General features: G+C 37.7%; 1 protein-coding gene across 2 annotated transcripts in view; it reads right to left on the bottom strand.

Annotated features, from left to right (window-relative positions):
* Positions 1–21,209, bottom strand: part of Klhl14 (kelch like family member 14) — a 95,541-nt gene that overhangs the window by 8,063 nt on the left and 66,269 nt on the right. The window contains exons 4-5 of one of the 2 annotated variants that reach the window (XM_070029369.1): positions 13,358–13,447; positions 7,045–7,123 (exon numbers count right to left, since the gene is read on the bottom strand). In XM_070029369.1, coding sequence (XP_069885470.1) covers positions 7,045–7,123; positions 13,358–13,447 — 169 coding nt within the window. The remainder of the gene's footprint in view (positions 1–7,044; positions 7,124–13,357; positions 13,448–21,209) is intronic. The other variant, XM_070029370.1, reaches the window with a different exon arrangement.

Genomic DNA, 21,209 nt, shown 5'->3' with positions numbered 1-21,209 from the left:
TTCTATCAGGTAAATCTGTACTTTTGATGAGGTTGTGTTTACCAAGGGCTGAAACATGTGGAGGCAGTAGATAGCATCCTGATTAATTGATTTCTGGACTGATGTGACCTGGCTACGTGATTTACTAAGTGTGCACCCTTTCATATGTCACTTCACCTCTCTCAGCCTCAGATTACTCATCAGTAACATGAGGATAGTAATGGTACATTGATCACAAGATATTTGCGAACTTGTGCAAGGACTTGTCATAGTGTTCATTCTCAAGAGCTGTCAGTTGAGGTTACCTGGACAGAATTGGCTATCAAGATTGCACCTAAACTGTTCTAAACACAGAATGACTGATATCCCAAATACTCCGCACCAGAAGCCATACCAAGTAAGGATATTTTCCTGTACATATCAAGACATCTTGAGGATGATACCCATGTTTCATGAACTAAACAGGAAATTCATGTTTCTTTATACACTTAACTTATAAAGCAAGCTTACACCGGACTTTTAGGGATCCTGTGTTTTAGCTGTGTTTCATCACCTGAATGTAGAATTTTTCTTTTATGATGTCATATCTACCAGGTTTTGGATGAGAAATGCACAACTTGCAATACTTAACAGGTGATCAGGTTCTGTAATATTTGCTTAGATAATTTAGTATTCTGTAAGTATGGTATTTGTTGTAAATACTCATTGTCATGATTTGGATATGAAGTGTGGCCCCATTTGCTACCTCTGGTGGTATTATTGACAGATGATTAGATAATGAGGGCTGTAACTTCAATAGATGAATTTGTTAATGAAATCTAGGTAATGGACTGCTAAGAGGTAGGGGTCAAGTTGGAGGAAGTAGTAACTTGGAATATGCTTTTGACAAACATATGTCATACCTGGACTCTTCTTTGTCTCTCTTTACTTTCTGGCTGCCATAAGGTGACAAGTTTTCCTTTCTTATATCTTTCTACCATAAACTCAGGAACACAGGACCAACTGACCATGAGCCAAAATAAATCCTTCTACCCTTAAGTTAGTGATTTTAGGAGTTTTATAACAGTGATGGAAAAGAAAAAATATGATAGTCTTAGAATTGTTCTAATAGCTATCCATGACAATTTTAAAGTAATATTTTGTCTATTTTTGATATTTTTCTATATTTTCTTCATTTTTTTTAAACAAGCACATGCTACAGATGATTTGGAAGGTCAACAATAAAGTCAAATAGGAAGTAAAATAAAGAGAAAGTGAGTCACATTTCACAAAGTAAGCATTAGTGGCCTTGGTCCATGTATTCTGAAAGGTTTATGACACTCTGAAATTGTAATAAAATTATATAGATATGCTTTCGCATATGTGCATTTTGGAGGTGATGTCTTATAGTTACTTCCCACATTATTAAAGGATGTCTGGTCTTTAAAAAACTGGGATTTCTTGATATAGGGTAATAAAATCTCATATAAATATAAAATTAAATTTAAAGACAGTAGGAAAATGAGAACTATACAGAGGAACTACTGATATCTTCTACTTCTTTAACCAGATTTTCTTTAATATGTCAAAATTATTTTAGCAGGGCCTTTGCCCTCTCAAGGTAAAATGTTAGAAATATATTAAATGTTAGGAAATGTTAAAAACATTTTACCTTGAGAAGGTAAAGAATGAGTCATATGAATAAAAACCTGTCTTTTAACACCTATTTCATGTGTAGGTACACAGGATAACTCAATACAATTTTTCCATATGATTCTATGGGTGGTAGGGTCTCTGAAAGAATAAATGTACTGATTTCACTAATGGATCTTCTGCACATAATTAAGACTGTGGATTGTGAGATGGAGATGGTGAGTTTTATGAAGCATTAATCTAGAAGATGCCAATTAGTTACAGCGAAGTATGAACATTGCCTGAGTTTAGATTGGAAAGATTAAGAGAAAGCTTTCCTTTGGTAGTGTGGACTCTGTATCTAGTCTAATTCTGATTTTCTCACTTTTCTGATCTGTTTCCTCCTCCCTGTGTCACTGAGTCAGCCTGTCAGAACGTGGTTTTGTTTTTTAGCCAATGTGTTAAGTGATAATCCAATGTGTACTCCTGGCTTTATCCACACAGTGTCACTGTTAGGATCTGAATGAGAAAGAATTGGTAGGTTTCACTTCCTGATGGGAAGTATATTTGTACACAGAAATTCTAGTAGTGAAGACTCTGGTCTTTGACATATTTTCTTGCATGCCCAAAGTGAAACATGCATTCTAGGAAAGACAGGTTGTTAATGGTCTGTCAGAAACTGAACATTTGATCAAGGCTAAAATTCTACCATATCTGGTCCCTTTGGGGTGTGTTCCTTCTCTTCCTCCTCCGATGAAGGATATACTTAGTGTAGCCTATTTTGTTTTCTTTGGAAAATTCAGTTCCAGACTATTAAAGATTCCTTAGAGAGATTACACTGTTTGTAGTTCAAATTGTTCATTTCTTCCTCCCTTCTCTCCTTGTCCTGACTGCTGGAAGCAATATTCAGAATTTCTGAGGTAAGTTATATATGAAGACTAGCAAATAGCTTCTACAGGTATACTTTAAATCCTTTACAGGTCCTTTCTGACAATGAAAATGGCATTTTTTAAATCTTAAAGCAGAAGATGAATTATTATAACCTTACCCCTGTTTAAACTGTTAAATTTTTCAGTAGGTCAAGAACTACAATTTCTTTTGAACAGAATATTTATTATCTTCCATGTGTTTTTGTAAGACAGAATGCAATATTTAGATCTAGACACATTTATGATGTATTAATTTCTAGTCTTTTACTTACTCTGTAAAACAAAGGCTTTGTTGTGACTCACCAAATTGTTATTTAGGGTTCGTTTATTTGTTTATTTTCTATCTGGTTCTAGCTAGGAGGTAAAAAAATCTCCATAAACATGATACTTAAAGTATCCATTTTATTGAAACATTAGAGTTATGAAAGCGTTTCTAATAATCCAAGCTTTCCATTTTGCCTGTTTCCTACTGCAGATTCAAATCCTAAATCTAAGGACAAAACTGTATATCAGCATTACACTTAAAGTTATGTTTTCTTTCAGTCATTTGCCAGTAAATTCAGATAGGTGTCTAGTTGTTATCTGGTCCATGGTTGGGTAATCCTAGAGGCTATGTGCCCATTCATCAGTGAATAGGGAGGTTACTCAGCAGTTGTATAATACCTTTTAGAAACTCTAATTGGTATTTAAATGTTTTTTTTCTTTCATGCATTTGTTTCTAACGCATTTATAAGATTATTTCTTTGTTGCTTTGTATATCCCTCCCCCACAGTATAACCCCTGCTTTCACTATATTTGATGTCGGTATAATTTGTGGAGGAGATGGGGAAAAACAAGTCGTTTAAGGATACAGGTGGGCCCGTTGCAACAATGAGAAGTACAAGTTGTCATGTCGAAAATGAACTTTACAACTTTGGTGGGGGGGGGGGAGGATTGGGTGGGGGGCAGGGGGAGGCTGGGAAGGGATGTGAAGGGTAAACAAAAAAGGAGGTTGCAATGCTTGATAAGAAATGTACTCATTATCTTGCCCATGTAATTGTAACCCCTCTGTACAGTATGTTCACAAAAATTAAATTAAATTAAATTAAAAAACTCTAATTGGGTAAGATATCCTGGAAATCTGTCCAGCCAGTTCTGTAACCATCAGTTTCCCTGGAGGTGGCTTACAATGTCTTTCTGTTCCTCTCATTCAGTTTTGTAACATGCCAGCCTAATAGTTTCTCAGTACTTTAGGAGCAGCATAATAGAACAGGTAGATGGGGGGACTTCTAGTTTGAGCATGATCTACGTATTGCCAAATTAATTAACAATGTCAGCAAACTTTTCTGATCTCAAGAGCAGAAAAGGGCCTACTATTTTAGGCCCTTTCTGCTTCTACTGTAACTACCAGGAAAGCCACTGATGGTCCTTGCTGTCTTCAGTGGATGCCTGGCAGTGACAGAAACATTTCAATTGAAGTTATGGATTGCCGCTGGCTGGGTCAACCAACCCATAGGAGAGATGGAGCTAAAGATTGACTGGGCATTAGTGAGATTTGCCTTTTCCAGCTCAGTTTTGTAAGGAGCTCTTTATTTGGTCTATCGAGTTGATTGTTTTAAATCTAAAAAAAAAATCAAAAAACTTCTTTTACTAGGGACCTGACATGATATACCATAATGACTTCGAGAGAAACGTTAAACAGTTCATCCTGTCAACGGTGGCTGCCGGGCGCCGACAGACCGTGGCAGGTCTTTTTGTCAGGTCAATGAGCTGCTAAAAATTGGCTAAGTTGGACCCTGCCATGATAGGCCGTCGTGCCTCAGAGGAAGTCATTATAGACCATCAAGTAAACAATACACATTTAAAAAAATTACTAATTAGGTTTTGCAGCAATACTTCCCATCCTTAGGGGCTCTACAGTGAGATAATTGACCGCAACGTGAGTTATGCCTCGCTAGCCCAAGGCATGAAGGTTAATTATCATAGTGTTCGGCCCCCAGCAAAGGGGACTGTGGTGATGACATGATGACATTTCAGACATGGATTGATAGGGTTTGTCTACATAAAACTTTTTGAATGGTGTTGATTAAGGGCAAAGTGATTTGGTGACAATAACAGTCGCCAGGAAGAGGGAATCAGTAACCCCTGAAGAGAGAAACAAGGTACTCTGGAGAAAGACATCAGGAAGCTTCTGGGTCATGAAGTTTGTCAGGATATTAATTGTTTTAGAATTATTTCTTGAGGTACCTTGGAATTAGACTCCCTTACATTGCCTGTGATTCTCCATGTGCCATCTCTTATCCTCTGTAATCTCTTGACAGTGTGGTGGTGTATATTTATATGGAATGGATACTGAGTTTCTTTAGAACACAGATTTATACTGTCTAGCTGTAGGGATATACACTTTACAATAAATGGTATTTTCTGAAAATTCTGTTTAACTTGGAAATTGATGAGTAAGTAGATCTCCTTGTAATCTCTTTGAATTCAAACAGAGATTTTTTTTTTTTTGGGTGCGGTCCTGGGGCCTGAACTCTGGGCCTGGGCGCTGTCCCTCAGCTCTTCAGCTCAAGGCTAGCACTCTACCCACTTGAGCCACAGCGCCACTTCCGGCTTTTTTTCTTTTTGCTTATGTGGTGCTGAGGAATCGAACCCAGGGCCTCATGCATGCAAGGCAAGCGCTCTACCACTGAGCCACCTTCCCAGCCCTCAAACAGAGATTTTTAAGGAGATGGGTTATGAAGGATAGGAAATAAAAGATACTGCTGAATTGCTTCTTAAATAATTCATTGGAGAAGAGCTAACAGCTTGCAGCTAATTGTCACAATCATTTTGGAGCGTTTTCTCAAGAAGATATATGTATACTATTTTTAAAGAACCAAGTATTCAAAATCTAGCATGTGATTTCACATGTGCACATAAAACCATAGCGTCATAACTCCATACTCTCCAGGAGAGACAAAATATAGTAAATACAGTAGCCATTTTAGCTTTCCTTAGCTAGGAGTGTTCAGAGGAATAAACACTGCAAAAAAAGGGGAGATGACATTTTTTTAAAACTATTCTGTTTAAAGCTAATAAATGATCTGTTCTTGAAAACTCTTGATAGGTCAAATGTAAATGATTTTCATTAATAAAACAAAATTTATTATTGAAATACTAAATTTAATTATTTTAATATAAAATTCTTAAATATTAAGCTTTAATATTGAATACTTGATATTAAGTAATTTAATATTTAAAAATTTTTCACATTGAAATATGTTTCATAGTGAAATTTTTGTTTTATATTTTGATGTTAAGATTTAAAAATTGCTCAGAAGCTTAATATCTTTGGCCATAAAGGAAATAAAAATCAAATAGCACTGAGATTTCATTCTCACTCAAGTAAGAATGGCCACATTATCAAGAATACAAATACTGGCAAGAATGCTGGGAGAAAGAAACACTATTATACCACTTGTAAGAATGTAAGCTATTGCAACCACTTGAAGATAGTTTGGAGATTCTTCAAAAATTAAACATACAACTACCCTATAATCCAGTAATTCCATTCTTGGGCATTTATCCCAAGAGTACAATCAGGATTCAGTCTCTTTCACACCTACATTCATTGCTATACTGCTTACCATAGCCAAGTATGGAAACAACTCAAATGCCTGTAATGGATGAGGGAATGAAGAACATGTGGCATATACATGTGCATACATATATATGTATTTTCGTGTATAATTTTATTTATATTCTAGGATGAATAATATTATGTTGCCTGCAGGGAGATGGATGAATTTCAAGAAAATTATGTTGTGAAGTAAGTCAAACTAAGAGAGTCCTAGGACACATGTTTTCTTTCATACATAAAATAGTTAAATTATAAACATATGTGAAAATGTCATATTCAGGTATATACAAACAAACTGACCAGAGCATGGTGGATACAAGGGAAGAGACAACAAAGTTATGAACAACAAACTTACAGTTTAACAAAATGAATACCAGCAAGCTTGAACATGTGTTGGAGGAGAGTCAAGAGAGAGAAGACAAATAGAGAGAGGAAGGCTGGGCAGAAACAGTCGCATATCCAATATACATAAGTGAAAATGAAATCAGGAAACTTAAGGGGTTAGGGGAGCCAGTTGGGAGAGACGGGGGAGAATGATCAACGGGATGATATTATAACATACTGTACTCATAAATGACATTGTAGAATTGAAACTCTTAGGTATAACTACTTAAAAGATTTGAAAACAGTTGCAAAAAGAGTTGTAGAACAGTAAAAACCTACAGTCAAGTTGGCAACATACCAATCAATCAATGTAGTTGAAGAAGATGTCACAGAATTGTTTTTCTATGTACATTAACTTATTCAGTAATTTTTCTCTATTGAGTTAACAAGGCAGGTAATCCATATTAGCCAGGCCAAGTTTTGTATTTTGCCTCAGAAGTCTTGGCTTGGCTCTGTAGCACTTACAATCATGGCATATCAAGTACACATGATTCTGTAGTGCAACCCCAAATATTTCAGATACTACAAACAAACACTTACCTTTCTTGCATGGGTGGAAGTTGAATCCAGCTATTAAATCGGGGATCATATCGGCTGACAAAATTTGTACTGTGCTTTCCTGTAAAAATACATTCAAGACACTTAACACTTGGATTCTTTTGTTGATTTTCACATCTAGCAGTTTTTAAAATAAGGTCTCACCTTTTCAGGTTTAGTGAACAGATGAATTAAGGAGAATACCTAAGACAGGGCAAGAACTATGGGTCAGAGGAACGAATGCACCTCTTCAAATGTTGTCCTTCTTTTTCCTTTAGCTTGCTGAATTAGGACAAAACTAAATCAACTATATTGAAAGGAAGTTTGCTTACTTAACTGGTTTCTGTCATGATATTAGTGTCATGTTCTGGAATTTTTATGTTTTAAAAACACTATTGCCTATATATCCTATATATTAGTTCTAGAGATGCTTTGTATGGCATATCTTTTTGGAGTCTTTTTTAAAAAATAAATTATTCTTTTCTTTTTTCCTGAAAAAAAATAAATTTCTATTTCTATATCTCATCTATCTATCTATCTATCTATCTATCTATCTATCTATCTATCTATCTATCTATCTATCTATCTATCTATCCTTGGGCTGGCCCTGGAGCTTGAACTCAAGACTTGGATACTGTCCCTGGGTTTTTTTGCTCAAGGCAAGTGCTCTACTATTTGAGCCACAGCTCCGCTTCTGGAATTTTTGCTAGTTAATTGGATCTAAGAGTCTCATAGTCTTTTCTTCTCAGGCTGGCTTCAAATGAGGATCCTCAGATCTCAGCCTCCTAAGTAGCTAGGATCATAGGTGTGAGTCACTGGTGCCTGGCTTATTTATTTATTTTAAATTTTATTTTATTGTAAAGATGTTGTAAGTTTTTATTGTTTGTTTATTTATTTTTGTCGGTCGTGGGGCCTGAACTCTGGGCCTGGGTGCTAGCCCTCAGCTCTTCAGCTCAAGGCTGGAGCTCTACCACTTGAGCCATAGCTTCACTTCCGACTTTTTCTGCTTATGTGGTGCTAAGGAATCGAACCCAGGGCTTCATGCATACGAGGCAAGCGCTCTACCACTGAGCTACCTTCCCAGCCCCTTTATTTATTTTTGAGAGAAGTAAAGTTCACAGCACACTGAGAAGAAAGTGGAAAGATTTCCTTCCTGAATGCCCCCGTCCTGAATCCTGACTAGTTCAGCAACCCCATTATTCAATCCTTAAGGAATACTATTGTGGCAGCCTTTTATCTGCCAATGGAAATGATCGTAATCACTAAGATCAGTTTTGTACCATGCATGCCCCATGTTCTGTGTGCACAGAGCACAGGTGTTCTGCGGTCCACACAAGTATATTGCTGAGAAGGAGAGCAGGAGTCCTCTGAGCTGCTTAACCAGCTTATCCTCTCCATTGAGCATAAGAAGCACATTAATGCCTCCAAGGCATTAATCTTAGTTTGCATACATATTGACATTAAAGCACAAAATGGAAGCAAAGGAGGGTATTACATTTTCTGTGTAGTGCTGGAGATGGCAATCATCTTGAGTACCTGAAACCTTAACTCCTTTGGTCATATACTAGTAACTAAGTATTGAGGTATACATACTGGACTTCACATAGGAATTAACAGATAGAGGTATGTGTTGTGTGTGTGTGTGTGTGTGTGTGTGTGTGTGTGTGTGTGTGTGTGTGTGTGCATGTGCACACACACACATGTGCACTTATGTATATGCAAATGCATGTACACTCGAACAGGAACACACACATAACCCAATTATTAATTGCAAAAATGTATATGAACACCTACTGTGTGACTTCTGTGTTTTAGGCTCTGGGAATATATAAGAGGACGTTAAGGTTCCTTTTGTTGTGAATGAATTAACCTTTCCCCGCAAACCTCATCCTGGAGCTAGAATTTGGGGCCTGTGTATTCTCCCTGAACTTTTGTGCTCAAGGCTAGTGTTCTACCACTTGAGCCACAGCTCCTCATCTGGATTTTTCTGTGTAGTTCACTGGAGTCTCAAGTACTTCCATGTCTGAACTGGCTTCTGACCTCAATCCTTGGATCTCAGCCTCCTGATTAGCTAGGATTACAGGCATGACCATCAGTACCCAGCCAATAAACAAACTTTTAAAATAATATCAAATCAAGATGAATGATATACAGACTGATAAAGCCAGGATAGATAGAAGAGAGGCCAGTTAAAGAGGTAGTCTCATGCTTACACCTGCTTACAGATGAAGCTACAAGCACAGATATGCAATGCAAGTCTTGCAGGCAGTAGCTAGACAAGTATAACATCTCTGGATTGGTGATGAGTTCAAAGGCTGCAAGAATGCTGGGGAATGGAAAAAAATCAGAGACAGATCTAGGTCCAGAATACCATGCACCTTATCAACCAGTATGCAATTTTGTACTTTTGTTTTAAGAATGAACAGGATAAAGTCAATGAAGGTTCTGGGAACATGAAGAATGCAATCCAATTCATCAGTCTGGCTGCTGTGTGAGGTGCAGGAGAGTGTATAAAGGAACCACGGTGCACTAGGAGGACTGCAGGAAGCCATTGCAATATTCAAGGAAATAGATGAGGATAATTTGAATAAAGTTGTGAGCAGTCAGCTATGATCAGGTCTGAAATCTATACTATACACATAGACAAATACAACTACCAGAGGAATTAAATATTGGTATGAGAACAAGTGAGACACTAAGGATCACAATCAGCTTTTTAATAAATAATTGGAAGGTAGATTATACAATTTGCTAGAGTGAGTAAAACCAAGTAGGAGAAGGCTGGGAGGAGTTTTGAGATCTGTTTGCTATTTAACCTTGATAGATCTATAGGATCTTGAGCAGACAAAAGGGACTGAAGGATAGACTAGACTGGTTCAGAAACATTAGCAGGAGAAAAATGGGATATAATGCTGGTAGGTCTGAATCTGAATGATCCCAGAAAGACTCATATATCGAAGGCTTAGTCACCAAATGGTGGCACTATTGAGAGGTCAAGTAACATAACATGATCAAGGTCACATAACATGGTCAAGTGAAGGAGGTAGCATTACCAGAAAACAATGGATAATACTCCATGAAGGAGTGCAGCAGCATGGGATATAATCTGAAGATATCCTGTAAAAGTGCCTGATGCTTTAGGAATGGTAATTGAGGAGAAAGGAGAAACGCTGCCTGCCTCCAATACTATAAAGTACATGGTGGGGGTGGGGTGGGAGGAGCAACCCAAGTGTACAAAAAAGATCGACCAGAAAATAGTGTTCTCAGAAGATATTCTGGTTATGAGCAGAAAGGAAGCTGGAAAATACATGGCCCCATAGAGAGATAAACAATTGTTGGGTTTTTGATGATGTCAGCTGAGGGGAGAGTTGATGGCTGGCTGAAAGATAAATTGAGAGAGGAATGCCAGAAGACAGGACATTTGGATTTCATAGAAGGATGCAACTCAAGAAAGGATTATGTCAAGACTGAGCCTGTGCTTACATATGAGTTTTTGTGGAATTTGTGAGGATGTCCCTACAAGAAAAAATATCCTTAGTACTCAAGTTCCAAGGTTAATTCTCCAATGCCTCTGAATATTAGTAATGTCGATGAAAATGTAGACCCTACCCACCCGGTCTAAGAATGTTTTTCTCTATAAAATTTGGTCTAGAATTTCTATTTGAAAGAAAACATCCACAGTGAGGCAGAGAACGCCTCATAAACTGAGTAGTATTGGGAGAAACTAGCAAAGTTCATTTCTGGTTATTATTTTAGTGGCTGAGACTTGGATAAAGTACTCAGCAGGACCTAGCGTGATACGAATGTGAGATGGCAGACCTTCCAAAGGAAAGTAGTGTGAGAAAGGGAAAGAGATGGAAGACCAGGAAGATGGAAATAAGAAAGATGATTTTCTAGAGTGTCAAAGGAAGAACAGAGGGGGAAATGTCTTTAGTACTTAGTTTACTTTCCAACTACAAAGCTTGGTCTTGCAAGCAAGAGCACCAGTAAGTTAAATTCTATTTGTGGCCGATGAGCACATATTTGTGTTTGATGAGCTTGTGTTGAAATGTATAATGTTGTATTTCATTCAAAGTAGAATAGTGAGCAGCTATAGGTTTTATATTTTGGCTTAAACATAGGGATCAGGTTTTATGAGTTGCTGATTAAGACAAGTCTTGGACCTGGGAGATGGTTCATCAGCAGGGACTTGTCCATCATGACCAAAGCCTGAAGTTTGATCCCCAGCACTGTGAATAAACAATAGATAGATAAATAAATAAATGAACTGCAGGACACAGTGGCATACTCCTTTAATTATAGTACTCAGGAGAGGCTGAGAGCTCAAGGCCAGCCTGAGCTATATAACAAACCCTGTGTTTTTTTTTTAAAAAAAAAAAAGCAGAAAGTTTCATAGAAATGGTAGGCTCATAGTGTTTTGTTTTTTAGAAAACACTATGAAGGGAAGGCTGGGTTGGGAGAGATGGGGTACAATGATGAAAGAGGTGACACCAATTAAGATGCCTTGTATTCATAAGCATATTTGTTGAGTGGGTAATTCATTGTACAACTACTTAAGGATACTAAAAATATATTTCAAAAAATCACTATGAGTTTTGGTACTGAGACTATGATGTTAATAGAGGCCTTTCCCCTCTCGGGGTATGCTGAGAGAACTCTAGTCTGAACGAGGACTCCCCTACATTTTTCTCATCATGTTTTAGTTTTAATCTGTCCCTACAAAAGAATGTTGGGCAAATCTTTGCTTAAATAAGTCCAAAGTCTCTATTTACTTACAAACATTTACTTACAAACATTCCATACAGTTAAACAGAAAAAGAGATGGGGAGAGGTTTATAATAGATTGCCTTTTGAGAACATGTCAAATCCATCCTTACAAAGGTAAGCTAGAGAAGAGCTGTTAAACATCATTCTTCCTCCTATTTAAATCTGTTTCTCACAGGACAGTGTGCCTCCTTTCCAATACTGGAAGATGAAACATAACAAAAACTGCAAGTCTTGAGAAAGATCTCTTCCCCTTTCTTGACAGGAATGTTTTTGGTGGGCAGTCTGGATTGTTTTCCTTTAAGACTTTCTAGAGTGAACAGATGTTGCTATTTTTATCTATAATTTGCCTTGGTGCAGATGCTGAAAGAGAGCATTCACAATAAAATAGATGCAGTATATGTAATTTCAGCAGGATGTTCTGAGGTTTTAGAGTAAAAATGTGTACCTGCAAGCTGTTTTATGGTTTCTCAGTCATAATGATTTCTGTTACACAGAAGGCTACAACTGCATCTCGGCCTTCATGTGCAAGCTTTCCACAAATAACTTGATAATTTTGTGTATTCTGCAAGGCATAGAGCTCTCGTGTTTGGCAGGGAAAGTGACAGTCAAAAGAGGTTTAATTTTTCTTTGTGGTATGTTTATGAAATAACCACAGCAATGAGGAAAGTGATGGATACATAGATGGAAGAAGTACTTAGAAAAGGTACAGTCACTGGAATGGATCTTTAGTCATATTGTTAGCAAAATAACATCACTTAGAGCTCTGCATGGCATGACTGGAGATAATGCTTGCTTATTGCAACTGCGTCGACAAAATGGGAGGGAATTGGTGAGGAAGGTGAGGAGGATTCTTAACAGCTGCAGCTGGATACCTTCCTCTGGGGAGTTTGTACTGATGCTTGTGGCTTTCCTCAGGGGACGGAATGGTGAGGGGCCTGGGCATCTAAATTCCCAGAGTGTCAGGGAATGAATGCTCAGCTACGTATGTCCTTAGTTGGTTCCATGATTGACCCTCCTCCCATTGTCAGCCCAACTTCCTAACTACTTCATTGCACAGAAATGTATTTTCAATGATGATTACAAAATGAGCCAATTACAGTGTCCTTTAATACAGAGATACTTTTTCTTAAAGCACTTACATGGTTTGAAGGAGTGTCTCATAAAGAACCATGCACCGAAGGCTTGGTTCCCAGGGGATGCTATAGGGAGGTAGTGAAACATTTAAGAGATGGCCTATTTGGGGGAAGTTCATCGTTTATTGAGGCGATGTCCCCAATAGGGACTATGGAACCCCCTGCTTGCCGCAACCCCACCCCCAGATGTAATAATTCAAAATGAATCACAATACTCTTACATGCACTTCGGTGGTGACTTGTCACCATGCAATGACCTCACCAGAACTGAAATAATGCAAGTTTATGTTTTTTCTTCCAACATCGTGAGTTAAATACATCTTCTCTCATTAATATTAGTTGCCTCCAGAATTTCACAACAGTCACATGAAGCTGATTAATCGAAGCACCAACAGTGAAAGTTGCTTAATAGTTACCATTTGGATTCCATTGGTCCTCTCCGCCCAACACGAACAAGAAGTTTTCTACTTCTACAACGCAGTGGTGGGCACTGTTGTATGGCATAACTGGAATTGAGGGGGAGGAAAAAGATGCATAAAATTTCCATCTTAGCACTTGATACCTCAGCACACCAGCTATTTGCTTCACCGAGATGTACAAAATGTGAAATTCAATCAGCAGAAAGAAGACAGCAAAGGCAGCAGAGTAGCTACCCCCGCAGATCCACTGGTCCCCATCCACTGTTCAGCTGTGTGTGCCCAGCAGTTTCAAACCCAACCCCTTTTGATTCATTTTACATAATGTTATTCCACAAATTAGTCAAGAACGGCCTGCCATGCTACTTCCCATTCTTAAGTTCTCACCTGCTTGCTGATAGAAATAACATTCTAAAACAGCTACCGACACTCCCAAATGGTCAAGGCTGGCAGTAACTGGAAGAAGTAACTCCTGAATATACTTGGAGCCATTAACATGCTCTGCCCAACTTGGTTTGCTGGCAATCTTTCCACAAACAAACTCAGAATGATTGGTAGCTTTCTATTCCACAACAACGAGCAAGCTGAATTTCCATACAGTTTTAAGTTTTTAAATTAAGGTCCCACTGATTTAATGCCTTCTCCAAACTTACATGCTTAATTTCTTGTACCATGTCATTAGCAGCACAATCATACATTTTCTATCTATCTGCATAGGAGCTCTTCTGTAACAAAGATGAAAGCTGTCAGGAACACCACAAAAATCTATTCTCCTTGTCTCTTGCTGTCCCCTTGCCCAAATGTGGTGGTGGCTGCGTGGAGGGGACATGATTTGGAAATCCACTGAAGCCAGGTTTCTCTGTATTTGCTATCATTTTTGTCTCCTTTGAGGAGTGACAAAATATAGAATGGACATGACTGTCACATTTGGTGCAGTGCAGTGCCAGTTGTCTCCTAGAGTGACTGTAAATGTACATATATGGTGTTAGTTATTGTGTCACATGCAGAGGTGTGGGCCGCCCAGGGACACCAGTAGGAGAAATGATGTCCTTGTTCAGCTCATCATACGGGCACCTTAAATCTAGGTGAGGACAAATGGGGAGGTGATGTGCATGTTCAGGCAGGGAACTTATTGCTTGACACGGATCAACAGAGCACTTAAGAAACCAGTGCAGTGGGAAATCAATATGAGTCCCAGCCAACTCTTATTCTGTGCTCTTTTGCCAATGCAGAGTGAGGGGGGGGCATCTCATACCCAAATTATTTTCAGTGATATATATCTTACTCATTTCAATTTTATTCTTGTTATCTTTTTTTTCTTCAAGAATCACGTACACTAGCTAAGAGATGTAAATAAAAAGTACTATGAAATGCATGACTGTGAGACTGATAACTCTGAAAGGATTTCTAAAATAGCAAATCAGATCAATCAGTTTTTGTATCTCAGGCCTATACGAGTTCTGAGTAATTAATTATCATTAAGTAAGAATACTCATTTTTTTTCTGGAGTTATATTCATATGGGGAGAAGTTATTGGTACAGAAACACCCTGATTTGGGGGTGATATAAATCCTAGATGTCAGTGGTGTGCAGGGTCCATGAATTAGATTGATACATCTCAGGAAGGTTCATAATCTCTCAGTCCTCAGTTTACCTTTTTGGAAAATGCTTTGGGCTGCTTAAATCCTGAGAGCTCCATTATTCAGAATATGTTAAACCATTGAGTTTATTATACAACCAAGGCTGAATATGCTTTGAAGGTTGTTTAAAAAATAATTTGTTATTCTTTGAATTATGATGCTGTTTCTAAACTACCAAAAACAGAAGTAGCTGGGTGCTGATAGCTGAAACCTGCAGTCCTAACTACTCAGTAGGCTGAGATATGAGGATTGCAGTTCGAAGTCAACCAGGGAAGAAAAGTTGGTGAGACTCTTTTTTTAAAAAATATGTATTTTTTATTGTAAAGATACTGTACAGAGGGGTTACATGAGCAAGGTAATGAGTCCATTTCCTATCAAGCATTGTTACCCACTCCTTTATATAAGGGAAACCCTCCCATCCCTTTGCTCCCCACCTTCCCAACTCCTTCCTCCCCTCCACCCCCCCCCCACAAAGTTGTAAAGTTCTATTTTAACATTGTTGAAATTTCACTGTTACAGTGAGTCATCATGTATCCTTATTTCAGCATTTTTACCTCCAACTAACCACCAAAAAGCTGGAAATGAAGCTACACCTCAAATGGTACAGCACCAGCCGTAAGGGAAAAAAAAACCTTAAGGGACAGTATCCAGACTCTGAGTTTAAGCCCCAGTACCCACACACACCACACACACACACACACACACACACACACACACACACACACACACACACACAAAATAAAACTAGGCATCTTTATGTTATTTTATGAGTAGCCTAATTGTAGCAGCTTATAACCAGTGTAAATGTGTGCAGCATTAATTGCCCTCTGTGAGAATTAATTCCATGAGATGTAGTAAAAGAATACAGACTAGCAACTACAATCCACTTACGCTAGAACTACCATGCTTCTTTTATAGTTTTGGTCAGTTTAATGCATAAACACCTTGAAATAATTTAAAATTGCAATTTTCTTCTGTTTAACCACAAGTTTACCAGCTATATAATCAAACACAGTCTCTGAAAATATAACAACACTTGTGTTTTGTTCTTGCTTTTCGTTTGCTCCCATCCAGGCAAACAGAAATTAAATGAAGGAAATAATACATGATTTATTTTTAAGCCTCTTTCTCATTTGATTAACCCAATTGTTATGCTTTAGGCAAACAAATGAAACTATTGCACTAAGTTAATTATTGAACTCCTCAAAATAAGAGAAAAACAAGTCTTTGAAGTCCTAATGTAAAGGACTCCAAGTTATAGTTGGTCATTTATTTGACTATTTTTACCTTTATTTAAAAATCTTGTATGCTATATATATATATATATATATATATATATAGCATACAATATTTTCATTCCTGAATTGTGTTTTCTGAGTTATTGCCATGAATACTTGTGTAAAATGCACAAAAAAACTCTCTACAATTATTTTGAAAGCAAAACAGTCCCTAATTTATTACATGAGAAAAAAAATCTGTATTCCAACAGTTTGATTTTTGCAAAAGATCTCATTTCTCCGACTTCTGATTAAACCTGAAGGAAAGCAAAATAAATAGGGCAGCAAGCAAGAGCCAACAATCTGTTTAAAATGGCATTGGTTCCTGGACTTATTGATTCTCTTTTAAATAACACCAAACACACCCCTACTTCTGTGCAGGTTTCTCCAGAGGTGGACACCTGCCTTGGCTTCACGAGCAGGTGGAGAAGGAGGTTTGTACTCTGCATTCATATACAGCCCAGTGTGAGTTTTTAGCGTGTCAGTCAGTGAGTTAGAGGGAAAGGGGAAAGAGAAGCTAATCAGGATGAAATGAGATTAAAGGCTGTCTAATTTTACAGCAACTGTGATCCATCAGCCACTGTGAAAGTGACAGTGGAAATGAATGATGGAGACAGACAGGTGGGGCTGTACATTTCACTGATTTATCCTCAAATGCACTGGGCCTTATTTTATTGAGTGAACATGACCGCATTTATCATGTCTGTCATCTAAAGCCACTTCCCTCCATTTAAAAAGGTCACTTTACTCATAGGGAGTCAGAGAGAAGCACTTTCAAATCAGATTTTAAATCTAATAACACATGTTTATAAGGTTCTTTGTGAGAATTCTCAACTTTATTACATAAACTAGTAGTGCTAGAAGGAAAGGGGAAATATGCCAGAAAATTTAAAAAGAGAAATCTTTGGTCATCTGAGGGAACCCCTTCCATAAATCTCTCAATTGGAATAGTGTGTTCCAATCCTATGTTTCCCACTCTGAGTACCCTAAATTTTAATTTTAAAATTACATTTAATATTTTTAATTAAGAAATTAGAAAGTTGGAGAGTCTCAGTCAGAATGTTTCCTCTGCAGAATGACTAATTATCACACACACAGACAAAACACATGGTAGCAATTGTGAGAAGCTGAATGAATGGTACAATGCACGTCTATACCTGTTCACTGTTTTCCCATAATTTTAAGGTCATATAGATATCAATCCACAAGGACTTTTACCCTCCTCTCTACCAGTGCAAAAAAAATGTCTGGCAAAGCCAGGTACCTGTGACTCACATCTGTAATCCTACCTACTCAGGAGGCTGAGACCTGAGGATTGAGGTTCAAAGCCAGCCTGGGCAGGACAGTCCGTGAGACTTTTATCTCCAATTAACTGCCAAAAAAGTCCAGAAATGGAGATGGTGCTCTAGTGGTAGACTACTAGCCTTGAGTGAAAATAAAAAACCAGCAACAGCACCCAGCCCCTGTGTTCAGTCCCCAGGCCAGGTGTCCAAGTGCGTGGGCACACACACACACACACACACACACACACACACACACACACACACACACACCTTGCAATAAGAATAAAAATTCACCTACATATGGCAAAATGTCAGCAACCTAGGATATAGATGACACAATGTGAATGCTCTGTTTAATTCTTTCAAAAGTCCTAAATATGAGAAAATGGTATAAAGCATTTTAATATCACATTATCGCTGTGAGATAGTATATCATGATAAAACAAATGTTTAAGGCATATAAGCTATAATTTCAATCTAGCATCCTTACTACTTGACTTCAAGTGTCTAAAAGTAACTCAGTACAAATAAAACCCAGGTAAATTGAGGGGATAGTGAGGTTTGGGAAGTGTAAGTGTACGTGGTGACATTAACCAAGATGCATTGGACAAATGTTGAGCTAAAATTCCTCTACGTAACTATTTTAAAATAACATAAGTAATCATAAAATAAAGTAAATCAAAGTAATTTAGTACAAAAATTCTTTGCAATGTTATATATACATTGTTCTTTGTGCATGTAAAAATGGAGAATTCAAAACCCTCAGAAAACTACATGTTGTTTTTCACAATAATAACCATCAGTTACCAAAAATTTGCCACATCCCACATATATAAATTAAATATGCAATCTCATTTCCATATTTACATGTGAACATATAACATCATGTGTATCCTCTTCTAGATATTCATTTACCTCCATTTAGACAAGTGAAAATTAAGTTGATGGAATAATTCATGACATTACAATATGAGAACATGATAAACACACTGATGCCAAACCTACCTATGTCCCTATATTTACTTACATCTTTCATTTAATACAAGGAACTATGAAGTAGGCATTAGGTATCCATTTTAATTCTGGAAGAAATACTGAGGCCTTGTGAGAGTAAGTCACTTATGGAAGGTCATAGTCACCTAATGAATACCAGAGATGGAATCCAAACAGGAGACTATCTGGGCCCCACCCCACACTCTTATCCATTTCACTCTACTGATTTTCAATAGGTATGTTCATCCAACCAGCAAGTAATTACTGAGTACCTGAGTGTTCGGTGATGGTGTTCTTGAAATTTGTATATAATTTTATACTGAGTCACATTTTAAATATGGCTATTAGTTCAATATATAAAGGAATCCTTATTTTAAAAAAACAAGTAGATGTTCCTTTACATTTTTTTCCCTCTGGATATGGATATTCAAATAGTTGTTTTTCTTTTTTTTCAACTTTTTTATTTTTAAATTTTACTGCCAAGGTGATATACAGAGGGTTACAATTACATAAGTAAGGTAGTGAATGAGTTGTTTTCTTAAAATAGGATGCATTTGGTTGATGGAGTCAGAAAAACACTACACAAATCAGTTATGTGAAAAGGTCTAGTAGCAGAAGGTTCCCGTTGTTATTTTTTAAACCGAGTATCTTTTCAAACTTGCAAGTAGATTCTTGAGTGTCGGGGGCATCAAAGGCCTCTTTTCTTTATCTAGAATTTGCAGGGGTCTTGTTTATATTTAGGATGACCTTATTATACAACAGACTTATACTATCTGCTCCTCCCACATTTCATATCCAAAAGATATAAATTGCTTCCAGCAGAAAATGTAAGTATCTTTCACAGCCTACAAATTTTCATGAACAGCCAACAAGAACTTGAATAGAGCTATCTATGTCAAGAATATAGAAGCGCTAATTAACTGGTTACTGAGTGCATCATCTAATTTAAATGTAACAGATATGAACACCTTGATACCTTTTTGGCCTCTAAAACAAATTTGTAAACCTGTCCAAAATGATTTATTTTTTTTGGAAAATTTAAGTACACACTATGGTAAATACACAAGTTTTTATTATTATTTTTGTCTTGGAAGATTACATGAGATGAATAATCTTCCTTCTTATCTCTAAACTCTAACCTGTCAGTTTTGCATCTCACTGTTTTTCTTCCAGAAAAATGACATCTGCGAGCAGCCAGTTTAACACAAATGGCAAACACATACTGTAGATGCACCATTTAGTACCTTACACTAAAGAAATGCATGCATTAATTTTAGACAAATCAAGTATTTGTCCTCTGTCTACCCCATGCTAGGCAGGGCTGCACTTGCTGTGAAAAATCTACAAACCTGGGAGATACTCATTCAGGGTATGCACCTGATACACATGTTCAGAAAAAAGCAGGCTCTTCTATTTCAAATGACCAGTGCAATGAAGACAGATAAATCAGGCTCTGGGTCAGAGAGTGACAGGAGTGGGAAACAGTATCTGGGAACACCTTTCAGGGCTTTCAAAAAGAAAAGGGGCTGAGGTGAGTGAGGGAGCCATGCAGGAAGTAGCTGTAGGAATAGCACGTACCAAAGCCCCAGCACTGGCTAGGAGTGTCATCAAACTGCAATAAGCCAGGAATAGAGGGAGGCGCGGGGATATTTAGGATGAAAATGATGAGCAGAACGTCATGGCGCTGGACAGAGTGGTGAGAGGGTAACACTAAGACTGTCTTTCACTGCATTATCTTAAATGGTAGCACAGTATTTCATTTTATGTGTGTTTTAAAATTCATGCCATTCTTTAGGGATGGCCATTTCTATGTTCAACAAGCATTTGTTAAACACAAGTGCAGATACTTTTCCTGGTTGGTAATAATATAGCAGAGAGAAGGGTGGGGAGAGGGAGAGAGAAAGAGAGATTGAGAGGAGAGAACACAAACAGGTAATGATGAAAAGTAGATGCAGGTGATGAAAAGAGAAATAATATAGGACACAATGGGCAAAGGTAAGGGCTGCCTATTACTATAGAAACCAGTCATCACGGAGTGTCTTTCTGGGGAATGAAATTTAAAGTAGAATTTGAAGGCTACAAGAATCTATCTGTTTAAATATAAAGGACTCATGTAGCGGTACAGAAGTGAGGATAAATTAGTCATGACTGTATGGGACTCTATATGGGAAGTATCAAGAAGCGACGCCCACCAGGAGGGATGAAGTCAAAGGGCATCCAAAGCTGACATGTGAGTCTTTGTGACGCAGGGGAAGCTGTGTATGTAGTTTGTATTCTATAAATGATGGGAAGACATTGGAGGGGCCTAAGAAACAAGATGACACAATCTGATTGATGTTTTTTAAAAACATCACCCTTGTCTACTGCTGCTGTTGAAGGAATAGATGAGAGAAAGTGTCCCTGTCTAGCTAAGAGGTGAAGGAGGTTTTTGTCAGGAGAGGACACTCAGGGCTGGCAGCGGGCATGTTCTGACAATGACTGTGATTGCAATGGTGCTATATTGAGAGTTCTGGGTCCTCACCAATAAATAATATGCTCATGGGAGCTTATCTGTAAGATCAATTCTTCCCAAGGAAACTCCTAAGCCCAAGAGTGAATGCATTTTACATGTTGATGAACCTTGTGTGACATTCTCCCCCATTTCTCCACTTAAATCTTT

The sequence above is a fragment of the Dipodomys merriami genome, unplaced genomic scaffold (genome assembly GCF_024711535.1).
Source record: "Dipodomys merriami isolate MVZ:Mamm:240054 unplaced genomic scaffold, mDipMer1.0.p SCAF_2, whole genome shotgun sequence".
Classification (NCBI taxonomy): Eukaryota; Metazoa; Chordata; class Mammalia; order Rodentia; family Heteromyidae; genus Dipodomys; species Dipodomys merriami.
The sequence above is the reverse complement of the archived record's forward strand: the minus strand, read 5'-3'. Positions and strand labels throughout refer to the sequence as shown.